The sequence below is a fragment of the Cebus imitator genome, unplaced genomic scaffold, assembly GCF_001604975.1.
Source record: "Cebus imitator isolate Cc_AM_T3 unplaced genomic scaffold, Cebus_imitator-1.0 Scaffold51, whole genome shotgun sequence".
NCBI lineage: Eukaryota > Metazoa > Chordata > Mammalia > Primates > Cebidae > Cebus > Cebus imitator.
Genome location: NW_016107366.1, coordinates 10,926,372 through 10,954,336, shown reverse-complemented (window position 1 = coordinate 10,954,336; position 27,965 = coordinate 10,926,372). Strand labels below are relative to the sequence as shown.

At 48.0% G+C, this 27,965-nt stretch overlaps 1 protein-coding gene across 8 annotated transcripts in view; it reads left to right on the top strand.

The window, feature by feature from the left end:
* PHC2 (polyhomeotic homolog 2) overlaps nucleotides 1-27,644 on the top strand; it is a 102,066-nt gene extending 74,422 nt beyond the window's left edge. For 7 of the 8 annotated variants that reach the window (XM_037738276.1, XM_017527987.2, XM_017527985.2 and 4 more), the window contains 6 exons: nucleotides 16,934-17,136; nucleotides 18,797-18,926; nucleotides 19,738-19,852; nucleotides 21,022-21,163; nucleotides 22,067-22,343; nucleotides 26,266-27,644. In XM_037738276.1, the coding sequence (XP_037594204.1) occupies nucleotides 16,934-17,136; nucleotides 18,797-18,926; nucleotides 19,738-19,852; nucleotides 21,022-21,163; nucleotides 22,067-22,343; nucleotides 26,266-26,420 (1,022 nt within the window). In that variant the 3' untranslated portion in view covers nucleotides 26,421-27,644. Of the gene's footprint in view, nucleotides 1-1,986; nucleotides 2,297-16,933; nucleotides 17,137-18,796; nucleotides 18,927-19,737; nucleotides 19,853-21,021; nucleotides 21,164-22,066; nucleotides 22,344-26,265 lie in introns of those variants that run through there. The other variant, XM_017527989.2, reaches the window with a different exon arrangement.
* Nucleotides 27,645-27,965: the final 321 nt, after the last annotated feature.

Here is a 27,965-nt window from a genome sequence, read left to right as displayed (position 1 = left end):
TTTTTGAGTCACATTCTTACTCCGTCGCCCAGGCTGGAGTCCATTGGCGTGATCTCAGTTCACTGCAACCTCCACCTCCTGGGTTCAAGTGATTTTCCTGCCTCAGGCTCCTGAGTAGCTGGGATTACAAGCACAAACCACCATGCCCGGCTAATTTTTGTATTTTTAGTAGAGACAGGGTTTCGCCATGTTGGCCAGGCTGGTCTCCTGACCTCAGGTGATCTGCCCACCTCAGCCTCCCAAAGTGCTGGGATTACAGGTGTGAGCCACCGCACCCAGCCCATTCTGTGTATATGTGAATGCCCGCTCTGTGCAAAGCACTGTGGGATGGGAGGTAGCACATAGAGAAACATGGTCTGTACCCCACCCCCAAGAGCTGAAGGTCTACTGGGAAAGATGAAAAATGCATAGGAAAATTACAATAGAAAGTAAAATGAAATAAATGCCATAGAAGGATTTGAGGTAAGTCATTTAAAAGTTATAAAACAGGAAAAGCTACTGCCAACTAGAGAGTATCAGGATAGATTTCAGGGAGGACAGGCATTGCTCTAGAGCAGAGGCTGACAAACTACAGCCCAATGGCTAAAACCATCACATTGCCAGTGTTAGTGCAACTCACAAAAAATCAAAAGAATTCTATTTCATGATACATGAAAATTCTCTGAAATTCCAATTCTAGTGCCCATAAATAAAGTTCTATTGGAACACAGCCACACTCCTTTGTGTACATATTGTCTGTGGTTGCTCTCCTGCGGCAACAGCAGAGTTGTTGCGACAGACCGTAGGACCTGCAAAATCTAAAATATTTACGCTCTGGTCCCTTACAGAAAAAGTTTGCCAACTGCTGCTGTTCTTGAGTCTAGACCTTGAAGGATAGGCAGGACCTGGACATTCAAAGTTAGGGAAAGAGCATTCGAGGAAGAACTGGTGGAACTTAAGAGAGGGAGGCAGGAAAGTGTGGGCACGTTAGGGAATAGGAGCTGAGTATACAATCCTGTTACCCTCGTTTATAAACAAAATATAAGTGTAAGAAATGCAGAAGCAGAGAAGAAGGGAATGTGAATATGAATGAAAAGGGGGTTGAACATTTGAAAAATACAGGAGAAAGGGAGTTAAGTAAATATTTGAGGAATGTAAAATAAATGTAAACAAAGATGGGATGAGGCCTGAGTGAAAAGGGGTAGGGGGAGAAGGCAGGGAAAGAATATGGAAGGAAGGCAAGAAAATGGGGCCATGTTGGGAATAGAGGGAAGTCAAGGAGGCAGAGAAGTCCTGGCGTGTGTCCAGCACCCTCCTGCGCCTCGCGCTCCTGAGGGGGGTACTACGTCACGCCGCAACTCTCTCCCTGCGCAGCCCCTCGCACGCGCGCGTGCTGAATGAGTGCGCTTCGCCATGACGGCGCAGGTTCACCCGATGCGCCTGGGGAAGAGAGCCAACACTTAGGGGACTCCGACCGTGTGCCAGGCATCGCGGGCCGCCGGAACCCACTTCCTCAATCAGCCTCCGCCGCGAGCCCAGCACCGCTCACGGAGGCGAGACCCGGGCACTCTGGCCATGACTTTCCTCTGATCCTCGGTTCCCAGTGGGAAGGAGAGTGACTACGTACTTCTAGGGTCGCTGTGAACAATGAGGGGGAGAGTAAGGACAGGGCTCGGCATGAACTGAGCTCTCGGTGACTGGCGGTCGTTAGTCTTCTAACAGCCCCCCCAGGCCCCACAGGGAGTGAACGGTCCAAGGCGGGAGTCGCGAGCCGGCCCCGCCAAGCGGCACTTGCGCAGGGGGCCAGGGCAGCCTCCTCGTGGCGCGGCGCCCGCCTCCCTAAGCTGAACCCCGGGTGTCCCTAACGTGCCTTCCGGAGGGCGCGAGGCGGGGCTCGGCGCACAAAGGAAGCGCGCGGCCCGAGTCCGCGCCGCCCCTCCCACGGCCCCGCCCCGCCCCGCGCCTGCGCCCCGCCCCCGGTGGAGGCGGCCGCGGGAGCCTTCCCAGACGCGCCGCATTGTCTCCGCGGCGGCTGCAGCCCTCGAGCGCCCGCCGCGCGCGCGCGCGCAACCCCGGCCGCCGCCCGCGCCCCCGCCCCGGCCTCGCGCCCCCGTCCCGGCCTCGCGCCCCGGCCACCCTTTGTTGACGCCGGCCAGGCCGGTGCGGTCGGATGCGCCGCGGCAGCCCCGGGCCCCGGCTCGGAGGCTCCCGGCGGAGAGGAGGCGGCCCGCCCGGGCCCGGGACCCCGCGCGAGGCGGCGCCCGGCCGAGGGGCAGCGTAGGCCCCGCCCGGCCAGGCCCAGCCGGGCCCTGGACAGGTCAGTGCCTGGGCGGGGGAGGGGTTCTCGCCAGAAGGGGGGCCGGAGGCCGCGCTCTCCGCCCTGGAAGCCGGGCACCGCCCTCGGTGCCCCTCGCGGCCCGGGCCTAGGTGGCTGCCAGGCCATGCCAGCGGCGGCTCTCGCCCGCTCGGCGCCTGGGAGGTGCCCCGCTCCCCTGCCTTGCTCGCCTGGGGACTCTGCGCGCCCGCCGCCCCTGGAAGCCCTGTGTCACCCCGGCGCATCGCAGCTTCCGCGTCCCCGGGCCCCACACACCCCAGCCCCAGCCCAGAGCCGGTCTCCCCACCGTGACGACTTCCCGGGGACGGACACTGCGTTCGGGGGCAAGACTGCTGGCATCTGCCATACTTTGTTGGTGATGGACTCCCTATTTTGGAGGCGCCTGCGGCTTCCCTGGAGAGTTTTGTTTTTATTCTAGTTCAGTCTCACGAGGTTTTTAATTGGATGGAAAGGGACAAGCTGTTCTGTGTCTGTCTTCTCTTCCATTTTTAGAAGAGTGTTTTCTCTCCTTCCTATGCCAGATGAAGGTAGACTATATTTGTTGCTTCTTTACATTAAAATCGGGATTTGTGAGATTCTCTATTTAAACTGAAGTCCACAGACAGGGAAATCACTGGCCCAAGGTCAGGTTGTAAACCAGTGGCGAAGCTACCATCTGAACTCTAAGCCCTGGGCTCCGTGTCGGATACCAGTCAGTGCCCTGCCATGGCCCACCCGCACCGGCCCACCTACCCCGCCTTTCAGAACCTCACCTGATCTCACTCACGTACTTTCTGTTCTGATCAACTTTCCTTTCCTTGCTACTTCATACCTACGGATATGTACCTTCATGTGCTGTGTACGGAGCACATCTTTTCATCTTTTTCTTGCCTTACAAATCAGTGACAGCCTTCCCCTCGGATATCTCCCGGGTTTGATCCTTAATCCCCTCTCCATTAGCATATTGGGCCCAGAGGAGCCCTTGCAAAATAAGCTACCGACCTAAATCCATCATATGTCCCCGATTTTTCTAGGACAGCCCCAATTTAAACTATTCCATCCCATTGTCTGTCAGCCCGAGTGTCTCCATTTTTGATTTAGAAAATAATGTCACTTTAACTGTACCAGAGCCTACTGACCTGGCCTTTTCCAGCCATTTGGCTCTGGGGCATAACTGGGTAATCCAATTATCATTCACCTGGGATTTTTCTTCCCCGCCTGAGTCAACCCAAATGTTGGAACTGCCAGGATTTCTAGGTCAGCTTGAACGTTACAGGCTAATGAGGCAAGGAAATTCCTTCTTGCTCTTGTATTTCTGCCCACCTCTTCCTTCACCCCCCATATCTTTTATTTGGGTACAGGGCAACAGACCTGTGGCAGACCCTGTTGATTAGGGTTTAGGTTTAGGTCACAAGGGATGTAGGGCTTTGCATCGTTTTGATTCTAGAACAGAAATAAAGTACCTGACTGTGTTGGTTATAGGGCAAGAGGCTGTCTTGAACCTGAAGATACCAGCACAGCTAAGTAGTTCTGGTTTCATTCGGTTAGATTTAATATACTTTGATTTGGCTCTCATTTTAGGTAAAGTATTGCCCTAGGCACTGGAAATGTAAAGGTGATTTTAACACATAGTTCCCAACATCTGGATCTACGTTTGAGAGTATTCACACTTTCTAACCAGCTGATAAACTGTGTTTTCCACTGGCGATTTCTGCACCTAAGTTCCAGCCTCTGCAAGGCAGGAGCTAGGGCCTCTGGCTTGGCTCACTCACAAGGGCGGGCTTGTTTCGCAGAAGGTCTAGCAGATGGGGAGTGGTGCTCTTTTGGCACCTGCCCTTTCCAGGCACTCTTCATCACATGAGCTCTGCCTCTCAGCCCACCCAAGATCTGTTTCCAGGCTCGTCCATGTACACTGGGAAGAAAAGACCTCTTTTTCCTCCAGCCTTAATCTTGAGAAAGGGGGAAGTTTCTTAGTGCACTTTTCTGTTATACTTGAGCCAGTTTTTCAGTTGTCCAACTATGTTTTCTCTCCTGTTTTCATCCCCTTCTTTTTTCCCCAAACTGTTCTTCACTGACGTGTGGCACATAGGTGCTTATGAATGCTGGTGTTTCATCATGTTCCACCTCCCAGCCCTTTCCACTCTCTTCCAGGTCCTGGGTTAATTTTTAATTTACCTTTGTCAAGCTCACTCCATATATATTATTTACACTTCCCTCTAAAGAGGGACCTTCAGCCCCTCTTCCTTCTGTCACAGTCATCCTTCTTCTGGCTGTGGGTCTCATCAGCCATTGTTTCTGCATTCTCTGCCTCCTTCAGGGAAGGAGAGCCTCTTAGGAAGGCACTGTGCTGCTTCCCCAGACACATCCCCTCTGTCACTGACTTTCTAGTCTAAGCCGACTGACCCTGAGATTTCGCTTCCTGCCACCAAGCCCTTCCCTCATCTATGACCCTGTGCCTGTTACTTGCTCTGGCTCAGGCCCAGAATCCACTCTTTTTCAGACCACATCCTTTTTCCTGTGTTACTCATTTCCTGTCTCAGATACTTTGGATCCCTTGGTTCTGATCTTTCACGGGGTGAGGGCATGTTAAGAGGAATAAGTGAATGGATGATCTCACAAAATTGAACTCTTCTTACCTCTGGCTGTCCCCTCCCTACGTTTTCTTATTTAAGGAAAAAACACAGAGCACGATTATTGTCTCAGAATTAGGAACCCCTACTGGTGTGCTCATGGGTGTCTTTTTGTCTACTTTTTTCTGTTGTGAATGTGTAAAGGGGATGACTTGACTGCCTTAGACTCTTCCCAAAGTCTCCTCCCTTAGGCTGTGGACCTCAGGCCAGGCATTCAGTAACCCTTTGCCAAGTAAAGTTCCCCCACCTCCTCACTTTCATCTAGCATGGATCAGCTCGCCAAAATAAAAGTCGAAAAAACCTAGGGAATAGGTTGGTGGCTCCAGTTCTAGTAATGCTGCTCATCATTTGTACCGTATATACCAAGCGTTTTTCCCTCTTCTTGAGTCAGTCTAAATTTATGTTAAACTTCTCCCAGCTGTTCAATAATCTCCAGACAGATTTAGTTCCAGCCATAAAAAGATTCTCTTCTGAAAAGACACCTACTGGAGATGTAGAGAAATGAGAATGAGGAGTCTTCATAATTGATAGTTTCTCTTTTATTCCCTTTGTTTATGCCATTTTGCTACTGAAAGATGATGATGATGATTTTTTGTGGTCAGGAGGAATCTCACAAAAGTGGTTGCAGAGAGAGGCTTTTGCATACCCCTCAGGAGACTGTCCTGGAGTGAGGTCTTCTTCTCAGCCTGCCCACCCTCCCCCCAGTCCCCAGCCCTATGGGAAAGCAGGATGAGGACTGACTCTGTTATAGTCTACTCTGATGGGGACTTCATGTCAATGACAGAAATGGCTCTCTCTTTGGGGACTTAACACCTTGTTTCATGGAACCCAAAACTGAACTACCCCTCAAAATGGAAGTCTGAACACATGGATTTATGTTTTAAATATTTTTATGGCATGGTTAAACTGTGAGTTACCAGTTAAAACTCTTTTTGAATATGTTTTCTGTTTTTAAAAAATGGTTGCCTATTTAAGATAACTAATTACTTATTCACAATTCAAACAGAGGTAGGCTTCATTTTAAGCATTGACTTATTTAAAATTTTTCATTTGAATTACTAGCCACATCAGAACACTGATTTGATATTTCTAAAGATATTTAGAGGTAAACCATCTTTAATTTTGCTTTATGATGTGGATATTTTGGGAATTGTTAGGAAAATAACTAACCATTTGCATATCCAAGTCATAATTATTACAAATTCTGGATTTTTTTCCCCGCCAGTAACAAAAGTCACATATAATTGACATGGTCAAGAAATGAGCGGTTTTATAATAAAGTATCAAGGATCAAGAATTATGCAATTTAGAATTACTAGTTTTTGAAGAAAAAAAAGTATGCTAAGGAACACAGCATGTAATTTAAATCATAAACCGTTGCTCCGAGATTCATTGTAAGATCATGTAGACCAGCATAGAAGATTTCAAGGTTTTTTTTTTCCTTCTTCTTCCAAATTATTTATGATTAGTGAAGAAGGATATGCTTTCCCATTCTTTCAATTTCCAAATGATATTTAGGTAAGCCTAAGAGAAGAGAACATTCTTTCTACATCTGCTAAAGACATGACTGCTGTTAAACTCAGATTGCCAGTGCTCTGAGATGAATCCAGATGTTGAAGAGAGTCCCAGTTTGCTATTAAGATTTTCTTTAAAACATAAGCAGATGTCTGTTTTTTCAGATGATTGTCTTCTTAGCAGTGAAATTTATTATCATTTGTATTAGGAAGAGATGGATTTGTATTAGGAGAGACTCTTAGATGCCATGCTATAACCAACTCTTTTCCAGTAGATTAGGAGGACCAGGCCTGATACTGAATATTGGAACTGTTGGCAAGAGAATGAAAGTTCGTGACTGCTTGAGTTATTTTTAAAACTCTAGTTGCATGGCTGTTATGTCTCAAATACTATATAATTATCCCTAGTTACTGGTATCTTTAGCATATTTGAAACCATCCATATGTGGCCTAAGCCACACAGTTATATTAAGACATTTTAAATAAGCAAAGCAAATTAAAACTAATATGAACAACTACTTTTTAAAAAAATTGGGACCAGGCACAGTGGCTAATGCCTGTAATCCCAGTACTTTGGGAGGCCGAGGCAGGGGGATCACTTGAGAACAGGAGTTCAAGACCAGCCTGAGGAATATAGCAAGACCTTGCCTCTACAAATAATTTAAAAAAAAAAAAAATTAGCTGGGCATGGCGGTACATGTCTATGGTCTCTGTTGCTCGGGAGGCTGAGGTGGGAGGATCAATTAAGTCTGGGCAGTCAGGCACTTCAGTAAGCCATGCTTGTGACACTGCACGTCAGCCTGGGTGACACAGTGAGACCCCGTCGCAAAAAAAAAAAAAAAAAAAAAAAAAAAATTAAAATTTGATTAAATCCACATTTTGAGGCCTCCAGTAATCAGTATTAATCTGATCTGTCAGTTGACTGGTGGCAAAGTAGGGTGATTGGAAGCTTCAACAGTGGTTACAAGGAGGCAAGGAGAAATGTTTCCATGAGCAGAAATGATAGGTAGGACTGATTTGTAAGATATGGAGTATGTAGTCCATAATATAGACACGACAACTGAGGCTTAGCATTCCCTCCTCTAGCCTCCCCTGACATTTATCTAACAATATTAGTGATCCTGCAGTTAGTATCCAAAAAAATAGTCATAGTAACCAAAAAAATAGTCATCATAATGGGGAACATGGTTGCCTTTCCCTGTTATCAACTTGAAAATAATTGGAGAATTTACTAAACATTTCTAGATTTCTTTTGTAAACTGGTAGAAATCCATCTTCCATGAGTGTATTTTTAAACTGAGTTTATCTTTAGCCTTTTAAACTAATTTCTTTTCACAGGCTAAATCATCTGGCATTACAAGTTCCATAAATTTAGTATTTTCTAGGCAAAGCAGTGCTTCCTTTTATTTGTCTCAAAGTTAACCTTTTTTCTGGTTTCTAGGATTCTTCTGCACTGTCTGCTTAAACCCCCCTTTATGAAAGAACCGCACAGAAAGAGAATCTGGTGTTTGTCTTATCCTTTGGATTAATAGTCATTGACGGTGACTTGAGAGTTTGCCTTGTCCTTTAGGGCAGAAGCATTTCTGTCATGTTGCAGTCACAGTGGAGGTAACATTTCTTCCTGAAGTCTGACCTCAAGAGTGCAAGGACAGGACTCCCGGAGTAGACCGAGGCATCTGAGGAACATAAACCTCAGATACTTAAGTTTGGGCCACAGAAAGATCAGCCCTGCTCTGGGACTGTAAGAGGGCAGAGTCCCAGAAAGAGCGAGCTTAGGATGATTTCCTAATCTTCTCACAGGTCTCAGTGACATTGGTACTCCTGTGTCCAAGCTCGGCCTAGACCAGTGTGTTGTGCCTGCATTATATTACTTAATCCTCACCATAGCTATGTGTAAGACAGATGTAAGTACCCCATTTCATAGATGAGGAAACGGGCCTAGAGTAATTTGCCTGGCATTGCGGGAGAGGATTTAAGCCTAGAGTCTTTCTAATCCCACAGTCTTAACTGCTATGTAGCACAGCTTCTCCATGTATTCAGTTCCAGGCATTTTACATGTATAATATTTATTGAAACCTCCCAGACAGGGAGGCAGTATGAGCCTCGTTGTTACAGATGGATAAACCAAGACTCAGAAGAGGCACTGAGTGCTCGAAGCCATACAGATAATCAAAGACGGACCCGAATATGAGTCCAGGTCAGGCCCCCAAAGCCTATGCTCTTTCCACTTTGCCTTTTTTTTGATCTCCGCTGATCTTGGTATCTACTATAGAACCCCTCCCATTGGTTCTAGACATTTTGCGTTTTGAAATCATGGCATTGGCTGGAGCACTGTGATGTGAGACTGTCTAGGAGCCCTCAACCCTGGCACTGTATAGCAGTGCACTGGCCTCCATCACCAGGGTTAAGTAGAACTCTTTGAAAACTCCCCCGACTCCCTGCAGCCAGGGCCAGCTGTTATTCCCTGGTGTGTTGACCTGGTGGAAGTTACTCTGGTCCTGCAGGTGCTACTGCGGAGTGTGACCTCAGGCCCCTCTTGCAATCCTCAGCCTGTGGCCTGGGAAGCGTTCAGGCAGCTGTTTGGAAATCCCCCACTGCTCCCGTTGTCCTGAACTGCATGGGGTGGGGGGAGGGTGGCTGTTCGCTCCATTGATTTCTCCCTGCATAGCTGGGGGTGGCAGCTTGGAGCACATTCAGCTGTTTACAATTCAGCTTATGTACACTTTAGCTGGGGATTGTGGGTGAGTCAGAAGGGCCGCTCTCTTTGCCTGTGTCCTGAGAGACAGCATGAAAGTCAGCTGTATGGTAATGGCTGCCAGCAAGGGAGGAGCCCCCTCCCTGCCAGGATGCCTTAACCGAAGCTGGTCAGCCCAGATGCTTAAAGCCCAAGAAGCTCTCCAAACCTTTCAACCCAGACCTAGAAAGGGCATTTTGCAGTGACGCTGAGGGCAGGTCTGGAGGGTCCCCTGGCTTGGCCTCTCCTTCATCCTGCTGGCCAGCCCCCTGCAAGGAACCCAGGTATGGATCTCAGTCATGCTCAGGCAGAGAGCCCCACAGGGGTCCTCCTGTCGCTGCTGTGTCGTCTCTGGGAGAGGTTCTTCAAAGGTGCTAAGGGGCAGGGTGATAGTGGCTTCTATGTGAGGGTACCAAAGCCTGCTGTGTCAAGGCAAGGAGTCCTGCCCCTCTGACAGCTCTGTCCTTAGCAGATTTGAAAAGGTTGCAGACATTGGCTGTGCTTCCTGCCTTCTGGTATTCAGGGGACCCCAGGTGGGTAGGGTCTATAATTTTCCTATCACTAAGAGCTCCTTTTGTGCATGTTTTACAAGATACTGTCTTCCAAATAAATGGCATTCACTCTTGCTTTATTTTAAAATGCGCACTTTTACAATCAGTACTTGAGACGCTCATGTAATCAATGTATAAGTTTCATGTAAAAACTCTTGTGGGACAAATGGGTCATCTTAACATCTGACCGCATTTTAGAATTTGGGAAACATGGTAACATGGTATTAAATAATAGTGTGTTTTGCCCTCTTGAAGGTATGTGTATGTGCTGTTTCCTTTTAGGCTTCTCGAAAAATTGAATCCAGCTTGTGGGTCCTGATTAACTAGATTAGGGATCCTGCTCAGTCATCCAGGAATCCCAGTTTGGGAATCACTCACTGATATCATCCTGTGCTTCCCAACCCAACTGCTACAGCCCACATGTGATATCTCCACCTCAAAAGGTCCCAGGATACAGTTCCCAGGTCCTGTCCTCTTTTCCCAAGTGTCCATGGCTAATCAGCACAGCCCTCCCTCCACCTGTGTGGCCCACCTGGAAAAATCTAGAGCACTAAGTTCTAGTGTGGGTTCTGCCACTGCCTGCCTTTTGTGACCTTGGGTAAGTCACCTAACCTCTGAGGCCAGGTTGCTTCCTCTAGGACATTACAATGTTAAACTCAGAACCCTTCTAAACATTAATCCTCTGGGATCTAGTGCCCTGTGATCCAAAACACTCACTACCCACCCCTTCTCACACCCCTGTTCCTAAATTGGGAGGAAAGTAATCTGTTTATGAGAGTCAAATAATTCGCAGTGAAGTGTGAATGACTGTAAGTTGTATACTTGCATTTTAAAGAAATTGTTACGCAAATGAATCTCTAACTGATGGACTTTGTCAAGGTCCCAGATTGAGCTCAGTCTGCCTGTTGCCCTCCCTCCCTTCTCCTCCCCTCAACTCCCTGTCACTTTCCTGCCCTTCACTTACCCTGCCCTGGGGGAAGGTGTCCACAAACTGGTGCTGGTGAAATATCTTGCCTTCCTCACTTTCAGAGTGGCATTAATTTATTTGGGGGCCCAAATATAACCAAAGAAATTGTAAAGGGTGGCCCCAGACCTTTCCACGAGGACTAGACATTCTGCCCTCAGCTTACCGCACTGCAGTTCCGCCTGTTGCTTGGACCAGGTGTGAGCTGTGTTTGGGCATCACTCTGCAGTGCTTCACTCAGGCTGTTTCTAGAGCAAATGGTTCCTTGGGAACCCTGCAGTGTCAACCCTGGCCACATGGCTGGGCCTGCTGAGCTGAAGCACAATGAGCATGACTTCAGTGCGGGGGCTTGGAGAGCGTGCGCTGTGTTTTATAGGCGACCTCGCGTCACCATTTGTGGAGCAGAGTTTACTGTAAGAAAATGATCCATTTGTCATCTACTCTGCTTCTTTAAATTCTTTATTGACTTCATGAGCTCTGTCTTACTCCTACCGCAGCCAAACAGTAAATAGAAGTCTTTTAAGTTAAAATACATATGCCCTTCTCATGATAAGGTGGAAATCAGCCATTGACCAAGCTGAGGTGGGAGAAGGAGAATCTCTGTTTGGTCTCTACTGCCTTTGAAGTGGTGTCTTCAAGGCTATTTTAGGGTCAGATAGAATGAGTGCTAAGCCATCTGAAATACCTGTTTCAGAAAATCCCAAACTTTGAGCACCTGCATGATACTCAAAGGAAATGCTCATTGGAGCATTTCAGATTTTTGGATTTGGGATGCTCAACCAGTAAGTAAAATGCAAATATTCTAAAACCTGAGAAAATCTAAAATTCAAAACACTTCTGCTCCCAGGCATTTTGAATAAGGCATACTCAAGCTGTACTAAACTGTATTTCCAGTATAACTGAAAATCAGAACTGGCTCTGAAGTGGCCCAATTATGCTAAACTGGCACCAGCCTGACATCTGTCCTCAGCAGGCTGGAGAGCCCATCCATTCTGGATGTTAACCTACTGGTCCTAGGAGCCTCCCTGCCTCTGCCTCTAGAGGTCATCCTGCCTTGCCAAGTTCCTGGGTCTGGCAAAAATGTTTGAAAGGGGACAGGGAATTCAGAGGTCTGCCTGTACCTCTCTTCTGCTGAGGAAATCCCTACTGTAACAGGAAGACATGGGCCAAATAGCTCTTATTCTTCATAATCAGGTACCCAGAAATGCTGCTCAGTAGGCAGGTACCATCAGCCTGGCTGCTCTCAAATCATCATAGCTTCAGAAAGCAATTTGTAAATCTCAGCTAGTGTCAAATTGCTTGACTTGGCACTAGGCAGCCCTGTACTCTTATGTGGACAATGAAGACTGAGATCACGGATTCCACACATTCCAGTTTAATGGTCATTAAGCACCTGTCATACTTTGGATATGGGGTTAGCCTCTGAAGATCTAGAGGTGACTGAGTGAGTGATAGCTTCCTACCTAGAGAAATCTGCTCTGCTTAGGAGAGGTGACCAGTCACAAAGCAGATAATTTCATAGACAGGAGCTGGGTGGTCCTTCCTGTTTTATCCTGCCCCTGTAAGGACTGTTTCTACCAGAGCCTGTGAGTGAGACCAGAATTGAGAAACAGCCTGGAGGTTGAGACATATGTTAGGCAAGACTCCATGGAACATGCTGCTCTGTTCATTCTGACAGGAATACTTGGCCCTTTACTCCCCTCCCCCAGCCTCTCCCACCCGCCTTATCCTGCCCCCCACCTTTCCGTTTCAGGTGCCTGACTGTATACAGGCATTTGAGACCTGTGGGAATCCCTAGCAGCATTGACAGCCTCTGGACTGGTCAAGGGAATTGAGTAAGGAACTGAATTCAGAGTATTTCTTTGTCTCTTTTATCTGGCCTCAGGGCCAGCAGAGCAGGTTTCTGCAAGTTTTGCTGTTAAGCTGCTTTCCTCCAAAGCCCGCAAAGCAGTCTGGGAGAGCGGGAAGCAGATTAAATTAATCTCAGTGTGCTGAGCTTGGCAGGGGGTGAGATTGTGTTTGGTCATTCCAGAAATAGTCCAAACTCCTTTGTTACTAAAGCAGATGAGGAGCTGTTGGCTTACAAGATGACTGCAAAGTGAAATCGTTGTGAACCTTTGTATATTTGAAAAACACTCTCCTGTCTGTCCTTTGGATTCTGTCTCTTCTGTGATCTGCCCTGGGTTACAGTGGAGAGTGATAGTTTCTAATGTGGTGCAAGAGTTTTTTTTAGTTTGTTCTCTCTCTTAACAAAAAAAGAAAAAAAAAAAAAAAAAAAGATCTATAAAAAAAAAAAAAAAAAACCTCAAATTCCAAGAAGTTTTGCTTCCCAGAATTAAGCATTGGCTCTCTAGCCTTTGAGCTGGTGATCGTGTCTGTTCACAAATGTGTCTGGCATGAGGACAGAATCTGACCTCAAGAGTGAGCTTCCATCTTGCAGTGAACATTAACAGTCATAGATCTGAGAGAGGAGGGGGACTCAGCCAGAGAAGTCAAGCAAGGATAGAGGGATCCCATGAAAGGAGACAAGGTCTGAGGAGGTATTTTCTGATGCATATCAGTGAAAGAGGCAGGAGGTGGGAGTGATCCCAGAATTCAGAGGAGAATGGATTAATTCCATGGAGGAATTCATTAAACTGAAACAAGGGAATTATTATTTTCTACCTATGCTCTCAAAGATGTGACTGTCTTTAAAACAAACACAGAAAACCAAAACTCTTACGGACCTGATCTCTTAAGTGACAACACCTGACAGATGATGCTTAGTGTTGACTACGTACCTTATGTTAAAAGATATAGGCAAAGAGGTCCTAGGATGTGAGGAATTCGCAGACTTTCTGTGTAAGAAATAGCTGAAAGAACAGAAGGGGTTTGGCCTGGAGGAGAGAAGATAGACTGCGGTCGTGAGTGATGTCCTTCATGACACCAGGAGCATTCTCAAGCATTTCCTCGTAAGATAGCACTGCGCTGCATTTCACTGGCTCATTAATCCTCTCAGCAGCACTCTAAGATAGGTGTAGGATCCTTATTTCACAGCCCATGAAGCCGAGGCTTAGAGAGAAACAATGACTTGCCCATAATTTACTCAGTGATAGAGACCAGTCTCCAAGCCAGGTCTAAGCCCGCGCCTCTGCCTGTTAGACAAATCTGATTGGCCTTGTTCTCTGTGAGTTTAAGGAACAGAACGAGGATAATTTGGAAGTAATTAATGAGCAGATTTTGGGCTCATTATATAAGGAATCACTAATGAGCTGTCCAAGGTGGGAACAAACTGCTTCCAAAGTAGTGAGTTTGTCACTGGAGGTATTCAAACAAATGCCAGAAAATCATTGGGTGGGCATATCATAGAGAATGGTCAAGCACTGGTAAGAGATCAAACCAGACTTTCCAGTCCTGTAGTTTTATAATCTGCAGTACTTTAAACTCATCAGGGGATATTTTACCAGGCTCTAATTGGAAGGAAATAGCCATCATCTAAAAAATAAAATTTTAGCTTTCAGAGTAATCTTTCTATTTTAGTAATTCATCGTTTTAAATAAAATAGATGTGTTTCTTAGCATATGGCAAACATAAAAGCAGAGAAATGTAATTGTGTAAAGGCAGACTTAAAGATTTAAAAATTTAAAAGCACAGAAACTTAATTTGATTGACTCACCAACTCAGTCCTTGTAGTTACCCACAGATTGTGAGGGAAAGGGGTTTTTTCTAAGTTCTCAAACATGGATGTGAGGGCCATCTGGCTGCAACACCTGTCACCCCATTGATTCCACTGATCTGGCTGGCTAGGCCAGTGTCCCCTTCCTCCCTCACTGCTCCACATGCGTCCCTCCTGAACCTGTGTGCTGAGTCAAAGAGGACAACCATCCCTCAGTCAAGGGCATACGAGTAGCTGCACCCCGCTGCTGGAACCTCCAGACAAGCTCTCAAGTTCTCAGATACCTTTGCAGCTAGAAAGACTAATTCCAAAAGAAAGGACATTTTTCTGTCTCTACAGAAAAGCCAAAGCTGTTCAAAAATTTTTTTTCAAATGAATATAGGCCCTTAATGGAAATTTTGTCACTTACTGGTATAACTGTGTCTCAAACAAAAATTAATTAAAAAAAAAAAAAAAAAAAACTTCATCGGTCCTTTCTCTTAGATGACCCCTGCTCAGCTCTGAAGTTTATTATGTAGCTGAATTATGTGGAGGACTGAGTACTAAAGATGTATCATAGTCAACTCTTGTTCATTAAAGAAGGTTTATCCTAGTTTAGTTAGCATTAGGACCACCAGTAAGAACATGAGCTTGAAACTGGGCGCCGGGGCTCATGCCTGTAATCCCAGAACTTTTTGAGGCCGAGGCAGATGGATCACCTGAGGTCAGGAGTTCCCAGCCCAGCCCAGCCAACATGGTGAAACCCCATCTCTACTAAAAATACAAAAATTAGCTGGGTATGGTGGTGTGTGCCTGTAATTCCAGCTACTCAGGAGGCTGAAGCAGGAGAATCACTTGAACCTGAGAGACTGTCTCAAAAAAAAGAAAAAAACAAAACCTGAGCTTGAGTGGACCAAGACCCATTGTGACCCAGTTATAAACTACCTTTTTTTTAATTTTTTTTTTCCCTGAGTCGGAGTCCTGCTCTGTCACCCAGGCTGGAGTGCAGTGGCACAATCTTGGCTCACTGTAACCTCTGCCTCCCCTGTTCAAGCAATTCTCCTGCCTCAGCCTCTTGAGTAGCTGGGATTACAGGCACACACCCCCACACCCAGCTAATTTTTGTATTTTAGTAGAGACAAGGTTTCACCATGTTGACCAGGCTGGTTTTGAACTCTTGACCTCGTAATCCACCTGCCTCAGCCTCCCAAAGTGCTGGGATTACAGACATGAGCCCTGGCGCTCAGCCTCCCTTTGCCCCATTTGCCACTGCGCCCAGCCCTAAACCACCTTTTCTAAAATGTATCTGTTTTGACTTTTCCATGCTGTATAATTAAGCACAAGGAATTCCTGTTCTGTGGTGGTACCATGGATCTTTAATGTGAAATATGAGCATCTTTATATAAAGTTTTGTGCAAAGATTACTTAAGTAACAAGTGTGCTGAAATCATTTTTAAAGTATGTATTACTCATACCCCACTGAGCTTTATATTAATGGGCTTGTTGCAATAAAGAAATGGCTTTTTCTGTTTTTTCTTTTTTAGGAAGTTCCAAGTTAAAGGCAGCCTCAGCTTACAGGGCAGTTGGTGGTGGGAGAGAACAGCCCTGGGAAGGGGGTGGGAGAGAGTTACAGAAGTGAGGAGATGAAGCCTTGCACGTCTAAGACAATGAGACAGCTCGTGAGAGATGCTGTTTGAAGTGGAAGAGAGGAAGTCCACTGTGGTGTGGTTGTATAGGCATCTAATTTCACTTTCTGGAGCACTCTGTTAGGTCTTTTAGAGGAAGGCTAGCAGGCTTGTGGGGAAGGAGAACTTAGGGAAGGTTGTCCACAGAGACAGAGGGTCTATGATTTGGTGAGGATCAAATTAGGTAAGGAGCTGACATCTGGGCAGGAGGCCTGATTTTGAGAGCACCCAGCTCAGCAGAAACAGCAGAGAAAATCTCAGCTCTGCCTAGCAGCTTCCTTAGCAGAAAAATAGAATCTCTGCATATTTCAATGCACTGACCCCAAATAACCAGTCTCTGAATAGTCAAATCTACATGATAGTATTTACTTGGGGTTCAGCCCCCACATTCCCTTGGCATCAATTTCTGGGGTTCAGTGTTTTGACATTTCACAGGGCTCTTAAAATCCCTCCTGTAAGGAGCCACATAGAAACTTCATTTAACCTCTCTTTATCACACTCAAAGCCCTATACCTAGCTCAGCTTCTTGTCCTGGTTTTAGATGTCACCGTGAATACTTTTCTCCCTCAAACTGAATATTATCTTATTTGTTCGAATCAGTATCAACCAAGGTCTTGACTCCTCAAAGACAGAATTCCCGTCTGTTTAACCGGGTTAACTGTTAATAGCACAGTTGAGAAATTAAGAAACAGTGCTAGCTGATTAGCTGCATGTGTTGTGGAACTGACTAGATTCATACTTGGTGATGTGTCCATTGAAACTGTGCCACTTTTAAATGGGTCATTGAGGGGAGGGGACTGCTTGGTTTGCATCGTTGCTTGGCTCCGCAGAAAAAGGCAGGCTCAGTTTGAGTCCTTGCTATCCCTCCCTGGGCGTGGACTCTGGTTCTGATCTCCCCTGCTTTGTTTTCCTACTCTCTCTCATGCAGAGACAGGGCAGGGCATTGTTCATGCACTGACCGACCTCAGCAGCCCCGGCATGACCTCAGGGAACGGAAACTCTGCCTCCAGCATCGCCGGCACTGCCCCCCAGAATGGTGAGAATAAACCACCACAGGCCATTGTGAAACCCCAAATCCTGACGCATGTTATCGAAGGGTTTGTGATCCAGGAGGGGGCGGAGCCTTTCCCGGTACGGACTACTTCTTTTCCCCTTTTTTTTTTAAGTATATTTTGGATGTGTCTTAGAATATTTTTACATTTCCATGTAAAATTTCTGAAAATGTGAACAGTTTGCTCTTTCCTTGTTAACTTCCTCCCCCAAAGAATATAGAGCCATTTCTTCTAGGATTATCTTTCCAAGGTCCAGAAAGGGGGGTCAGCGATCAGGAATAATTGGCAAGACCCTTGGTTAGAAGTTTCCACACACAAACTCAGGTGTGTCCCTGCCTGGTGATGTGTGAACTCTTAGGTAAAAGAGAGTTCACTGTGGGTATTTGGTGAGACATGATGGGCTTTGGGAAATTAGACTTCATTGAATTTCGAATGCCAAAACCTCTGAATGGCAAAACTTCATCCCTGCACAGTACAGAATTCTCAAGATACATATATCAAAAATGATGTGATGGAGCAGGGTCACAACATGAAGCTTGTTTTCTGGGGACAGAGCCTTGAAAGGGGAGTGAATGAGATGGTGGCGCACTCAGAAAGGTCACAATGGAAGCATAAGCCTAACAGGAAATATCCAAGAGCCATGAAGATGGGTTATTAGGCAAAGCACCCAGAGCTGCTTCTGTGCAGTGTGCACTGGAGACAGTGGTGCTGCCCTGTGGGTGTGGAGGAGCCCAGAGCCAGGGGCACAGCAGCCTCTGTTCTGATGAAAAGTATCTGGCTGTTGCAGAGACACCTTTCTGGGATGCCATCTGCCTTTTCCTCATTCTTTGGTTCCATGAGTGGTTTGATTAGTCAGCAAAAGACTTGGAGCTTGATTAACTGAGATGGGTGAACTGCTCCTGTAAAATGCCAAAAGACAAATAGCTTTTTGTCTTCTTTCCCACTAGAGGTTGTCCAAGGCCAGTGGCAAAGAAATCTGCCTGGAACACCTTAGCTAGAAGTGACTCTAGCTCTGTTACATCCCTTCCCTGTTAGACTGGGCCTCCTCGAGTAACACTAGAAACCCCCTGATCTCATGGACTGGAGGCAGATTGAATAGCACCCCCAGCATCACTCTAGAGTCAGTGCCACGTGACTGGCTACCAGGCTGCCTAAACAAAGGCCACAAAAGGAGATCCAAACATGTGAATAAGCTACTCTGGGGTCCTGACAACTGAGAGGGCATTGGCTCTGTGGCCCAGGGTCCATTTTTTCTTGCTGTCCTCCATGGCTGCCTGTACCTCTGGCTTGGGTCAGGCACTGGGGTAAGGTGGAAAACAGTAAAAAGTCAGAAAGCGGGTGCTGAGCCTCTCTCATGTGTACAGCCTCACACGGACTCCACTCTGTCCTTGCCTGGAGGAGTGTGGGCACTGGGTCTTGGCACTTGATCTGGCACTGTGGGAAACCTGATCTCAGCCCTTAGCCTCTTATTGGAATAGACATTTTCCTAACCTCCTGAGCCATCCGTTGGTCCTGGACAGAAGACATCCCTGTACTTTGCTCATTAGCATCTTACCTCATAAGCCAACCAGCAAAATAAGGCCTTGAGCCCAGCACTCTTGGATGATGACATGGGGGAAGGTTTGAGGAGGGCTGGCCTCTGCGCCTGGATACTTTATATGTGTAATTGTGTTGAGGATGGATGGCAAAGAAGTCTCTCCCACATGACCCTCACGGCCTCCATGTCACCTGTCCTCTAGGTGGGACGCTCGTCCCTGCTGGTGGGGAATCTCAAGAAGAAGTATGCACAGGGGTTCCTGCCTGAGAAACTTCCACAGCAGGATCACACCACCACCACTGACTCGGAGATGGAGGAGCCCTATCTGCAAGGTGGGCATCTCAGACCCCAATCTCTCAGCCTTCCATCGTGGCTGGAAAGGCAGGCCTCACACACTTCCTCTCTTGGTGTCCCCAGAGGAACTCTTAGCCAGCGAGTCTGTAAACGTTTCCTCCTGTGCCTCCTCAGCCTCCTTCCCTTAAAAACAGGGATGTGGAAATCAGGGGAACCATGTGTCCTTTGTTCCCTCAACCCCCGTCCAGCCAACCACAGGATTCCAAGAGTGGCTTTCCCTCTCCGAATCATTGGCAAGTTTTAGGCGTGACTGTAGGAGCACCCCAGGCGAGTCCTGCCCTTCATTCTTGCCTTGAAACTGAGGCCAGCTCTGGGGCACGGCAGAGGCCAGATAACGCTGCGCTTTCCCATGAAGCACTGACAGGGCTGCACAGTTGCAGGAGTGTGGGCTCCTGGGGTCTGCCATTGGGTCAGCAGCCAACTAGCTGCATAGATCAAGGTGGGGTGATGCCAGCAGAGCAGCTGTGACAATATCCAGAGTATTTCCTGGGAGCTGCTGCCTTCTTCCATGGTCATTTGATACTGACTCTTCCCTACCTGTGTTTTGCCTCAGACTCAGAGCACTTGGAAGAAAAAATGTCGAGTATACAAGGGGCATCCCCAGACACCTTTGAGTACATTCCGGTGGGGGGAACCACTGGCATTTTCCATGCTAGACTGCTGCTGCCTGTCGTAGCTGTGGGAGCAGGAGGACCAGGCAGGATGGAGTAGGGAGGCCCTGCGGTGGGGATGTCCACAGTCCTGCAGGAATTTCTCATTCTCCACCCTACCCATTTCTATACTTTTCAGAATCCAAAGAGGAGGGTGCTCCCCTCAAACTCAAGTGTGAGCTCTGTGGCCGAGTGGACTTTGCCTATAAGTTCAAGCGTTCCAAGCGCTTCTGTTCCATGGCTTGTGCAAAGAGGTGAGTGGCCCCAGATCCCCATTTCCTCAGGACTGCACCTTTGTATCCTGTTTTTCTATCCCACCTCCTGCCATTAATAGTCCACCCCAGGAGGCCCATGGGGTGGCTTCTCCAATTTCCTACTTCCTCGATCCACCGGGAAGCAGGATGGCATCCCTAATTTAACAAGCATAAGAAACCAGAACTCCTAGGAGCAGGTGGGAGAGAGCAGCAGAGAGTCCAAGGAAAAGCCATAGCGCTTTGGCTCAGCTGGCCCTCCTGGCCCCATTGTCACTCGTGCTCCTTTCCTAGCCTTGACAGCCCCTGCCTTGTTAGGGTAAGCTTTGCCCAGAACCACAGCACTGACTGTAGCGTTCCCTTGGTGAGCTCTTGCCCAGCTTAGAACACTAATGGTCATCATAAAAACCACTGTCATTTCCTGAGAACCTGCTGTGCGCTAGTCACTGTGCCAGTTAATTGATACGATTATCTCATCTTCAAAATAACTCCCAAGCCGGGTATTACTGTTGTCCCCTTTATGCAGCTTAGGGAACTAAAGCACAAAGGAGTAGTAGTGCCTAAAATGACATAGCTAATAAACCATAGGCCTGGGGATTTCGGCTTACCTGATTCTAAAGCCCTCTGTGGTCTTTGTACACCACCATGGAAGCAGCAGCTGACCTTGAAGCCCTGAGATCCCAGAAGAGAAGAGATCTCTAGGTCCGAGGCAGAGGTGCTCTGCATGCCAAGCTAGAGTTCAGCTGTCTTCAGCCCTCATTCCCCTCAGGCTGTCGGGGCAGTCAGGGCACCTTTGTCAAGCTTTGCCAGGCCACCCCCCAGAGGGACAGTGGATGGTAGTTTCCCAGCACAGGGTAACATTTTTATAGTGGAATAAATCAGCTGTGAGCTCTTGTCCTGGTCCAAGTCTAGGTGTCGTCTCAAACATTTTACAGACATTATCTCATGTTGTAAGACCAGTCCCAGAAAGTGAGTGGTATTACCCCCTACTCCAGATAAAGAAACAGAGGCTCAGCACTTAAGTGACTTAAACCCAAAGTCACACAGTTAGGAGTTAGGATCTGAACCAATAGATGGACTAAAATCTTGTCAGACAGCTTGACTGTGCTCATTCTGCTGATGGCCCATAAGCACAACGACTGCTCTGATGTCCCCTTTACCCATCCCTGAAGGTACAACGTGGGATGCACCAAACGGGTGGGACTTTTCCACTCAGACCGGAGCAAGCTGCAGAAGGCAGGAGCTGCGACCCACAACCGCCGTCGGGCCAGCAAAGCCAGTCTGCCACCACTTACCAAGGATACCAAGAAGCAGGTAAGAGGCCGGCAGAGCCTGAAGCTCCATCCCCACAGCTTCCCTTCCATGGCCGTCGACACCACGGTCCCCTCCAGCTGCTGACCTCAGCGTACTCTGTGTGCCCTCATTCCTTGTAGACCTATCCAGTCAAGCCTTCCTGCATCCCAGTAGGTCCCTTCATTTAGACGCACGGGTGCTTACAAGGTCCCCTGCCCCCTTCCGTGGCCTTGCCTCATCCCACCTTCCAATTTGCTTCCATCCTTGATTTCTGGGGCCAAGGAAATGGAGTCTCCCCTGAGCTACTTGGGTAACCTCCTGCCTTACATGGAGGGCTGGGTGAAAAGGCAGCCTCCACCCTTGTCTTGCCACCTTTTTGCCTCCCCAAACACGAGAGCACTGAGTTCTTGAAGGTGTCTACCAAGAATATGGGTATTTAGTCGTTAAATATTTTTTGGCACCAGTTGTATGCCAGGAACTCTGTTAGGCACTGGGCTGTAAGGGCACAGTCTCACCTTAAAGGAACTCCACAGCCTGGTGTGATGTTTCATAACCTTATATATATTTTCCCTGTTGTTTTTGTCTTAAACCTCCTTAAGAATGGTCCAAAGATGTGGTCCAATTTTACATGCTATTTCAAGTGGCTCTGTGGTCACCTCCTGGAACACACAGTGCCCTGCATTAAAACCCATGTCTGGAAAAAGAGATAACTGCAGTACTGTGTGGGGCATGCTACACTAGTGAGAAGGACTGACGCTGCCAAGGGTAGAGATGGGACAGCATGGAAGATGCAGCTCAATCTGGGAACTCAGATGTGTAGGACTAGGCCAAGTAGAAAAGGGAGAAATACCTGCCTTTGTCCGTCACTGCTGCTAGAGATGGTTCGTTCCCCCATCATGAAGAAAATGTTCTCTCTGCTCCCAGCCAACAGGCACTGTGCCCCTTTCAGTTACTGCTGCTTTGCAGCTAACACACAGCCAGGAAGACTCCAGCCGTTGCTCAGATAACTCAAGCTATGAGGAACCCTTGTCACCCATCTCAGCCAGCTCATCTACTTCCCGCCGGCGACAAGGCCAGCGGGACCTGGAGCTCCCCGACATGCACATGCGGGACCTCGTGGGCATGGGACACCACTTCCTGCCAAGTGAGCCCACCAAGTGGAACGTAGAAGATGTCTACGAATTTATCCGTTCTCTGCCAGGTAAGGCCCTTGGAAATTCCCTGTCTCCCTGGAATGGCAAGGAAAGAACGAAAATAAGAGCCCCCTCCCACCACCAGGGGGATTAGGTAGTTCATTTAATGACTCAGGTTCAGGAACTGGGGTGCAGCGATGAGTGAGATGAGCTTCCTGCCTATAAGAGCTTCTATTCTAGCATAGAATGCAGACTATAAATAATATTCCATAGCTGTAATTCTGTATATTTTCTGGCATGGTAAATGGTCTGTGTGAAATACGGAGATGATAATACAATTAACTTTGTCTCTCTCCTGGGACGTTAGGAGGGGAGTCAGGTGGAGTGTAGGAAATGTGTTGAGAACATCAAAATTAAGAAAATAGCCGGGTGTGGTGGCTCACACCTGTAGTCCCAGCACTTCGGGAGGCTGAGGTGAGAGGATTGCTTGAGGCTAGGAGTTTGAGACCAGCCTGGGCAATGTAGTGAGACCTGTCTCTACCAAAAAAAAAACATTTTTTTTAAATTAAGAAAATGTAAACTTAATGACAGTAGACAAGTATGCCTTTGCTGGATGGAGAGATTGTAGGAGGGTGCACGTACAGAGGCAGGAAGATAGGGAAGTCTGTGACACAGCCGGGCATGGCACAGAGCCCTGCGTGCTGGAGCACAGGTGGTGGTGAGGCACAGAATCTAGGAGTCAGCTGTAAGAGGCAAGCCTTACATCATTCACAGTGCCTTCAGTGGGGCTGGATGCATTACTGTTTTTCTGCCAGTCACACTCATTACACTGACCAGGTCAGGTGTTGATGGCAACTACAAGCCTCTTTCTCAGCGACTGCAATGTGGTTAAGAGCACAGACTTCTGAGGCATACTGAACTGGGTTCAAATTCTGGCTCTGTCACTTAACCCAATGTGTTATCTGTTCATCCCCAAAATTTGTTATTATACAGTTGCTGTGGGTAAGGAATTCAGGAGTGGCTTCCTTAGGCAATTCTGCCTCAGGTCTCTTATGAGGTTGTGATTAAGATGTCAGCCAAGGCTGAGGTCATGTGAATACTGAAGAGCTGAAGATGGGGTTTCACCACGTTGGCCTCACGTGATTTGCCTTATGGGCTGGCTGTTGGCAAGAAGCCTCGATTCCGTCTACCTGGGCCTCTCCAGAGGGCTGCTCGAGTGTTCTCATGATATGCATGGCAGTGGGTTGTCCCCACGGGTAGGAATCCCAGAGAGCAACATAGAAGCTACTGTGGCTTTTACGATCTAGCCTCCGAAGCCACGTACCGCCATTTTCACAATATGTATTTTTTTAATTATAATTTTCACAATATCTTACTGGTCACACAGGTCAGTGTTACTCATTGTGTGAGGAGACTCACAAGTACATGAATAATCCTTGCTGGGAAGGATTATTGGGGGCCATTCAGAGACAGGCCACGTAGTTCACCATGGCTCCCAGAAATTTATGTTCCTTCCTCATGTAGAAACACTCGCCCCCACCAAATTCCCAACAGTCTGGTCCCATGACAGCATCAGTTTGGAGTTCAAGCTCTCATCATTGAACCCAGGTCCAGGCATGGATGAGGCTCCTGGGGTCCAGTTCTTCAAGTACGAGTCTGAAGACCTGAGAACTAGAGAGAGAGGCTATCTGCTGTCTTCCGCAAACCCAGTGCATAGTGTGACAGCCACAGGATAACCATTGTAAACATTCCCATGGAAAAAGGGAAGGAACGGAGCATACAAGAGTCACTGATCCCTTCCAGTTCTGAAATCTGCTAAGGATGGTGGCAGTTCTCCTCAGGACTCAAAGCCTGGGAGTGATTTCTCTCTTGGCTCTGCCCTCCGAGTCCTCCTTCCTTTTCTGTGAAAAATAGCCTGTATTTTTGATATAGTTGCTTTCTCAGCCTACTTCCTGCTGCTTTTTATATTACCTTTTACTTTTTTTTTGAGACGGAGTCTTGCTCAGTCTCCTAGGCCAGAGTGCAATGGTCCGATCTCAGCTCACTGCAATCTCTGCCTCCCGGGTTCAAGGGATTCTCCTGCCTCAGCCTCCCGAGTAGCTGGTACTACAGGCACGTGCCACCACACCTGGCTAATTTTTGTATTTTTAGTAGAGATGTGGTTTCATCATGTTGGCCAGGCTGGTCTCAAACTCCTGACCTCAGGTGTTCCGCCTACCTCAGCCTCTCAAAGTGCTGGGATTATAGGCATTAGCCTCCGCATCCGGCCTACCTTTGACTCTTAAAATCAGTAATTTGGTATTTCTTAAAATAATTGTGAGTTTTCTGGGAATCTTGTTGGGCTCCATTCCGTTAGACAAAAACCACACCCAGAATTATCTTCAAGATAAGCCATTGTCTGCATTGGGCTTCTTCTGAAGTTGAGGGACAGCATGGAGGGTGCCCTTCACATTCTTAGAAACCCTGCTGTTCAGGAGAGGATCTGTGAGGAATGCCTAGATAATCGTTGGAGAGCCTTTGGATTGAATAGCCCTTTGAGGCATCACCTTAGATCTTTCTGAGGTCTTAACCTAAAGGTTTAAGTCACATCCTAAGTTTAATCTGTAGACCTGTAGACCATGTTTTGTTTTTTGTGTTTTTTTTTTGTTTTTTTTTTTTTTTTTTGTTGTTTTTTTTTTTTTTTTTTTTTTTTTTTTTTTTTTTTTTACGGTGCCCTGAATTTGATCTTTGCCTAGAAACCATTTCTTAATTTTAGCATCGTGTGCCCTCTGGAGAGGCTGGGCATTTAAAACCAGCAAATCCCAGTTCCTTTATGTTGAACAGTTTTGTTTGTTTTTACCTTCTCTCTCTCCTCTCTTACTTTACTGTGAGCAGCAGCAAGAAGCCAAGGAACACCTTCCATATTCTGCCTGAAAATCACCTTAGCTAGACCATCCACTTCATGAGCTACATTCAACTTACATTTCTGCCACCAACCACATTTTTACAAAATGTTCTGCTGTTTCATAATAGAAACCCTGTTTCTTCCAATCTCCACTAAGAGTTTCCTCACTTTCCTTTAGGCCTCCCCAGCAGCTTCCCCAAAGGCCACAAGACTTCTACGTACAGTCTCTCAAAGCACCTTAGACACTCACACTTTCCACAAAGTCCTTCCAAGCTCCTCCCTGAGGCCAGTTCCGAGGCCACACCCACATCCATAGAGCTGTTTTATGGCAGCACTCCTCTTCCAGGTACCAGAGTCTGCATCAGTTACCTATTGCCTTGATATAAATTACTCCAGAACTCTGTGGCTTGAAGCAGTAATCACTTGTCATCTCAAGGGCCCTGGAGGTCAGGCATCTGGAGTGGCTTGGCTGGACAGGCCTGGTGTGAGGCTCCTGGGGTCCAGTTCCACCCAGTCTGAAGACCTAAAAACTAAAGAAAGAGGTTATCCACTCCCTTCCACAAACCCATTGTATGAATTTGAGCTCATATGAGGTCTCAGGGAAGACACCATCCAGGGCTACAGTGTCTGAAGTCTGGAGCCCGAGGCCCCACTTCAGGCATGGTTCACTCACACAGCAAGGGGGCCGGGGACCACCAGGGCCTTGGCCGCTCTCCACGAGTGTCTCTCCAGAGGGCTACCGGCGAAGCTTACTAGTAGCTGGCTTACTCTGCAGTAAACCACCCAAAAGAGCAAGGTGAGAACTGCTGTGCCCTTTATGATCTAGCCTCAGAAATCACACTGTCACTTCCTCAGCACCTTGGCAGACATGGGTCTGCCCAGCTCACGGAGCAGGGGTGTGAACAGGGGCGCGTAGGAGGAGGCCCGGATCGTGGCTGCTGTGGGTGAGACGTCCAGCCTCTCTCAAGCTGCACAGTAAGAACAGCAGTGCCTTCCTCAAGGTGTGGTTCTGAGGACTAAAGGAGATAAAGCTTCTAGATGCAGTGGCGGCCAGAGGTGAACACTGGCAGCTCGGATTGATACTGTCTTTGGTGGTACCCCCTCAGGCTGCCAGGAGATAGCTGAGGAATTCCGTGCCCAGGAAATTGACGGGCAAGCCCTGCTGCTGCTCAAGGAGGACCACCTGATGAGCGCCATGAACATCAAGCTGGGGCCCGCCCTGAAGATCTACGCCCGCATCAGTATGCTCAAGGACTCCTAGGGCTGGCAGCAGCCAGGATTCTGGCCCAAGGTGCCTCCTCCCGACTGAGCAGAACCAGACAGACATTCCTGAGGGGCCCAGAAATGGGGCCAGTCGGAGGGCAGGGGCTCTCCCTAGGGGCGTAGCTGGTGAGGAGGTCTGGGCACCTCCTCCATGGCTCTCAGGGGCCTTTCATTTCTGTGGGAGGGGCAGAGAGGTAGGTGGCACAGAAGATGGGGCTTTATGCTTGTAAATATTGATAGCACTGGCTTCCTCCAAAGTCCCAATACTCTAGCCCCGCTCTCTTCCCCTCTTTCTGACCCCCATTTTCCAGGGGGTATATGGTCAGGGCTCCCCAACCTGAGTTGGGTTACTTCAAGGGCAGCCAGCAGGCCTGGATGGAGGCCTAGAAAGCCCTTGCCTTCCTTCCTCCCACTTCTTTCTCCAGGCCTGGTTAACTCTTCCGTTGTCAGCTTCTCCCCCTTCAGCCTGTTTCTGCAGCAGCCAGGGTTCTCCCCCTACACCCTCTGCAGGTGGAGAGAGAGAAGCTGGGCCCGGCCAGGCCGTGCCTGCTGGCACAGACGCCTTAACGCTGTGTGTATGACTGTGTGACTGTGTGGGAGCCTGGACTGACAGATAGGCCAAGGGCTACTCTCTGGCATGTCCAGGTGTTTTGTAGCAAACAGCCACTTAGTGCTTTGTCCTGGACTCCACTCAGCCTCAGGATGGGGAATAGCCAAGAACGGCAGCCTCAGTGCAGAGGCAAGGTCAGAAAGAGAACGGCGCTTCAGAGTTTCCTTTCCAGACACCCCTCCCCGCACTGTGAAGTTCCCCCAACTGCCCTCCTGGTTCACAAAGAGCATTAAGAAAACTGTGGTGGGCTGGGCCACATAGCCCAGCGGGCTGAGCCTCCTGGCCTTCCTGCCCGTCCACCCTCGGAGTCCCGGTGGTGGGGCCCAGAGAACTTCTAAGGGTAGAGAACAGCTGGAGTTTCTGTTGATGTGAAGAAGGCAGCTCTTGGCCTTCCACTCCCACACTTCTTTGCCTATGTTTGAGCTACCTGAGGAGGAGACGGGGCAGGAAGGGCGAGGGTCTGCCTCTGACCTGCCGTGTCCTTTGCAGGAAGGGGTAGGCACCTTTCTGAACTTACTCTATTCCCCACCCACACCCCCAGGCAGGGTTGGACATGAAGGACTTTTTTAACCTTTGTTTTCATTTTTTAAAAATAAATCTGTAAAATCTGTCTCTTTGTTGCCTTTCTCCCCTAGGAATCCCTGTCTGAACCCAGATGGCTACTTTCACCCATATGGAGATGGGGGGGTCCCTGGGCTGGGGAAGGGACCTTAAGTTGACAGCCTATCCTCCACACTTTGCTGGGGCTGGGTCATTTGAGGGTGCCCTCAGCTGCAGTTCACATGGGAGAGTAAATACCAGTTCTTTACTTCATACGGTGTCCCTTGGAGTGAGAGCATCCAGAAGCCCTTTCTGCTCTGTGCCCCCTTACCTGCCATTCCTCTAGACACGTGGGCTAGCAGCCTCTAGACACGTGGGGCAGAACCCAGACTC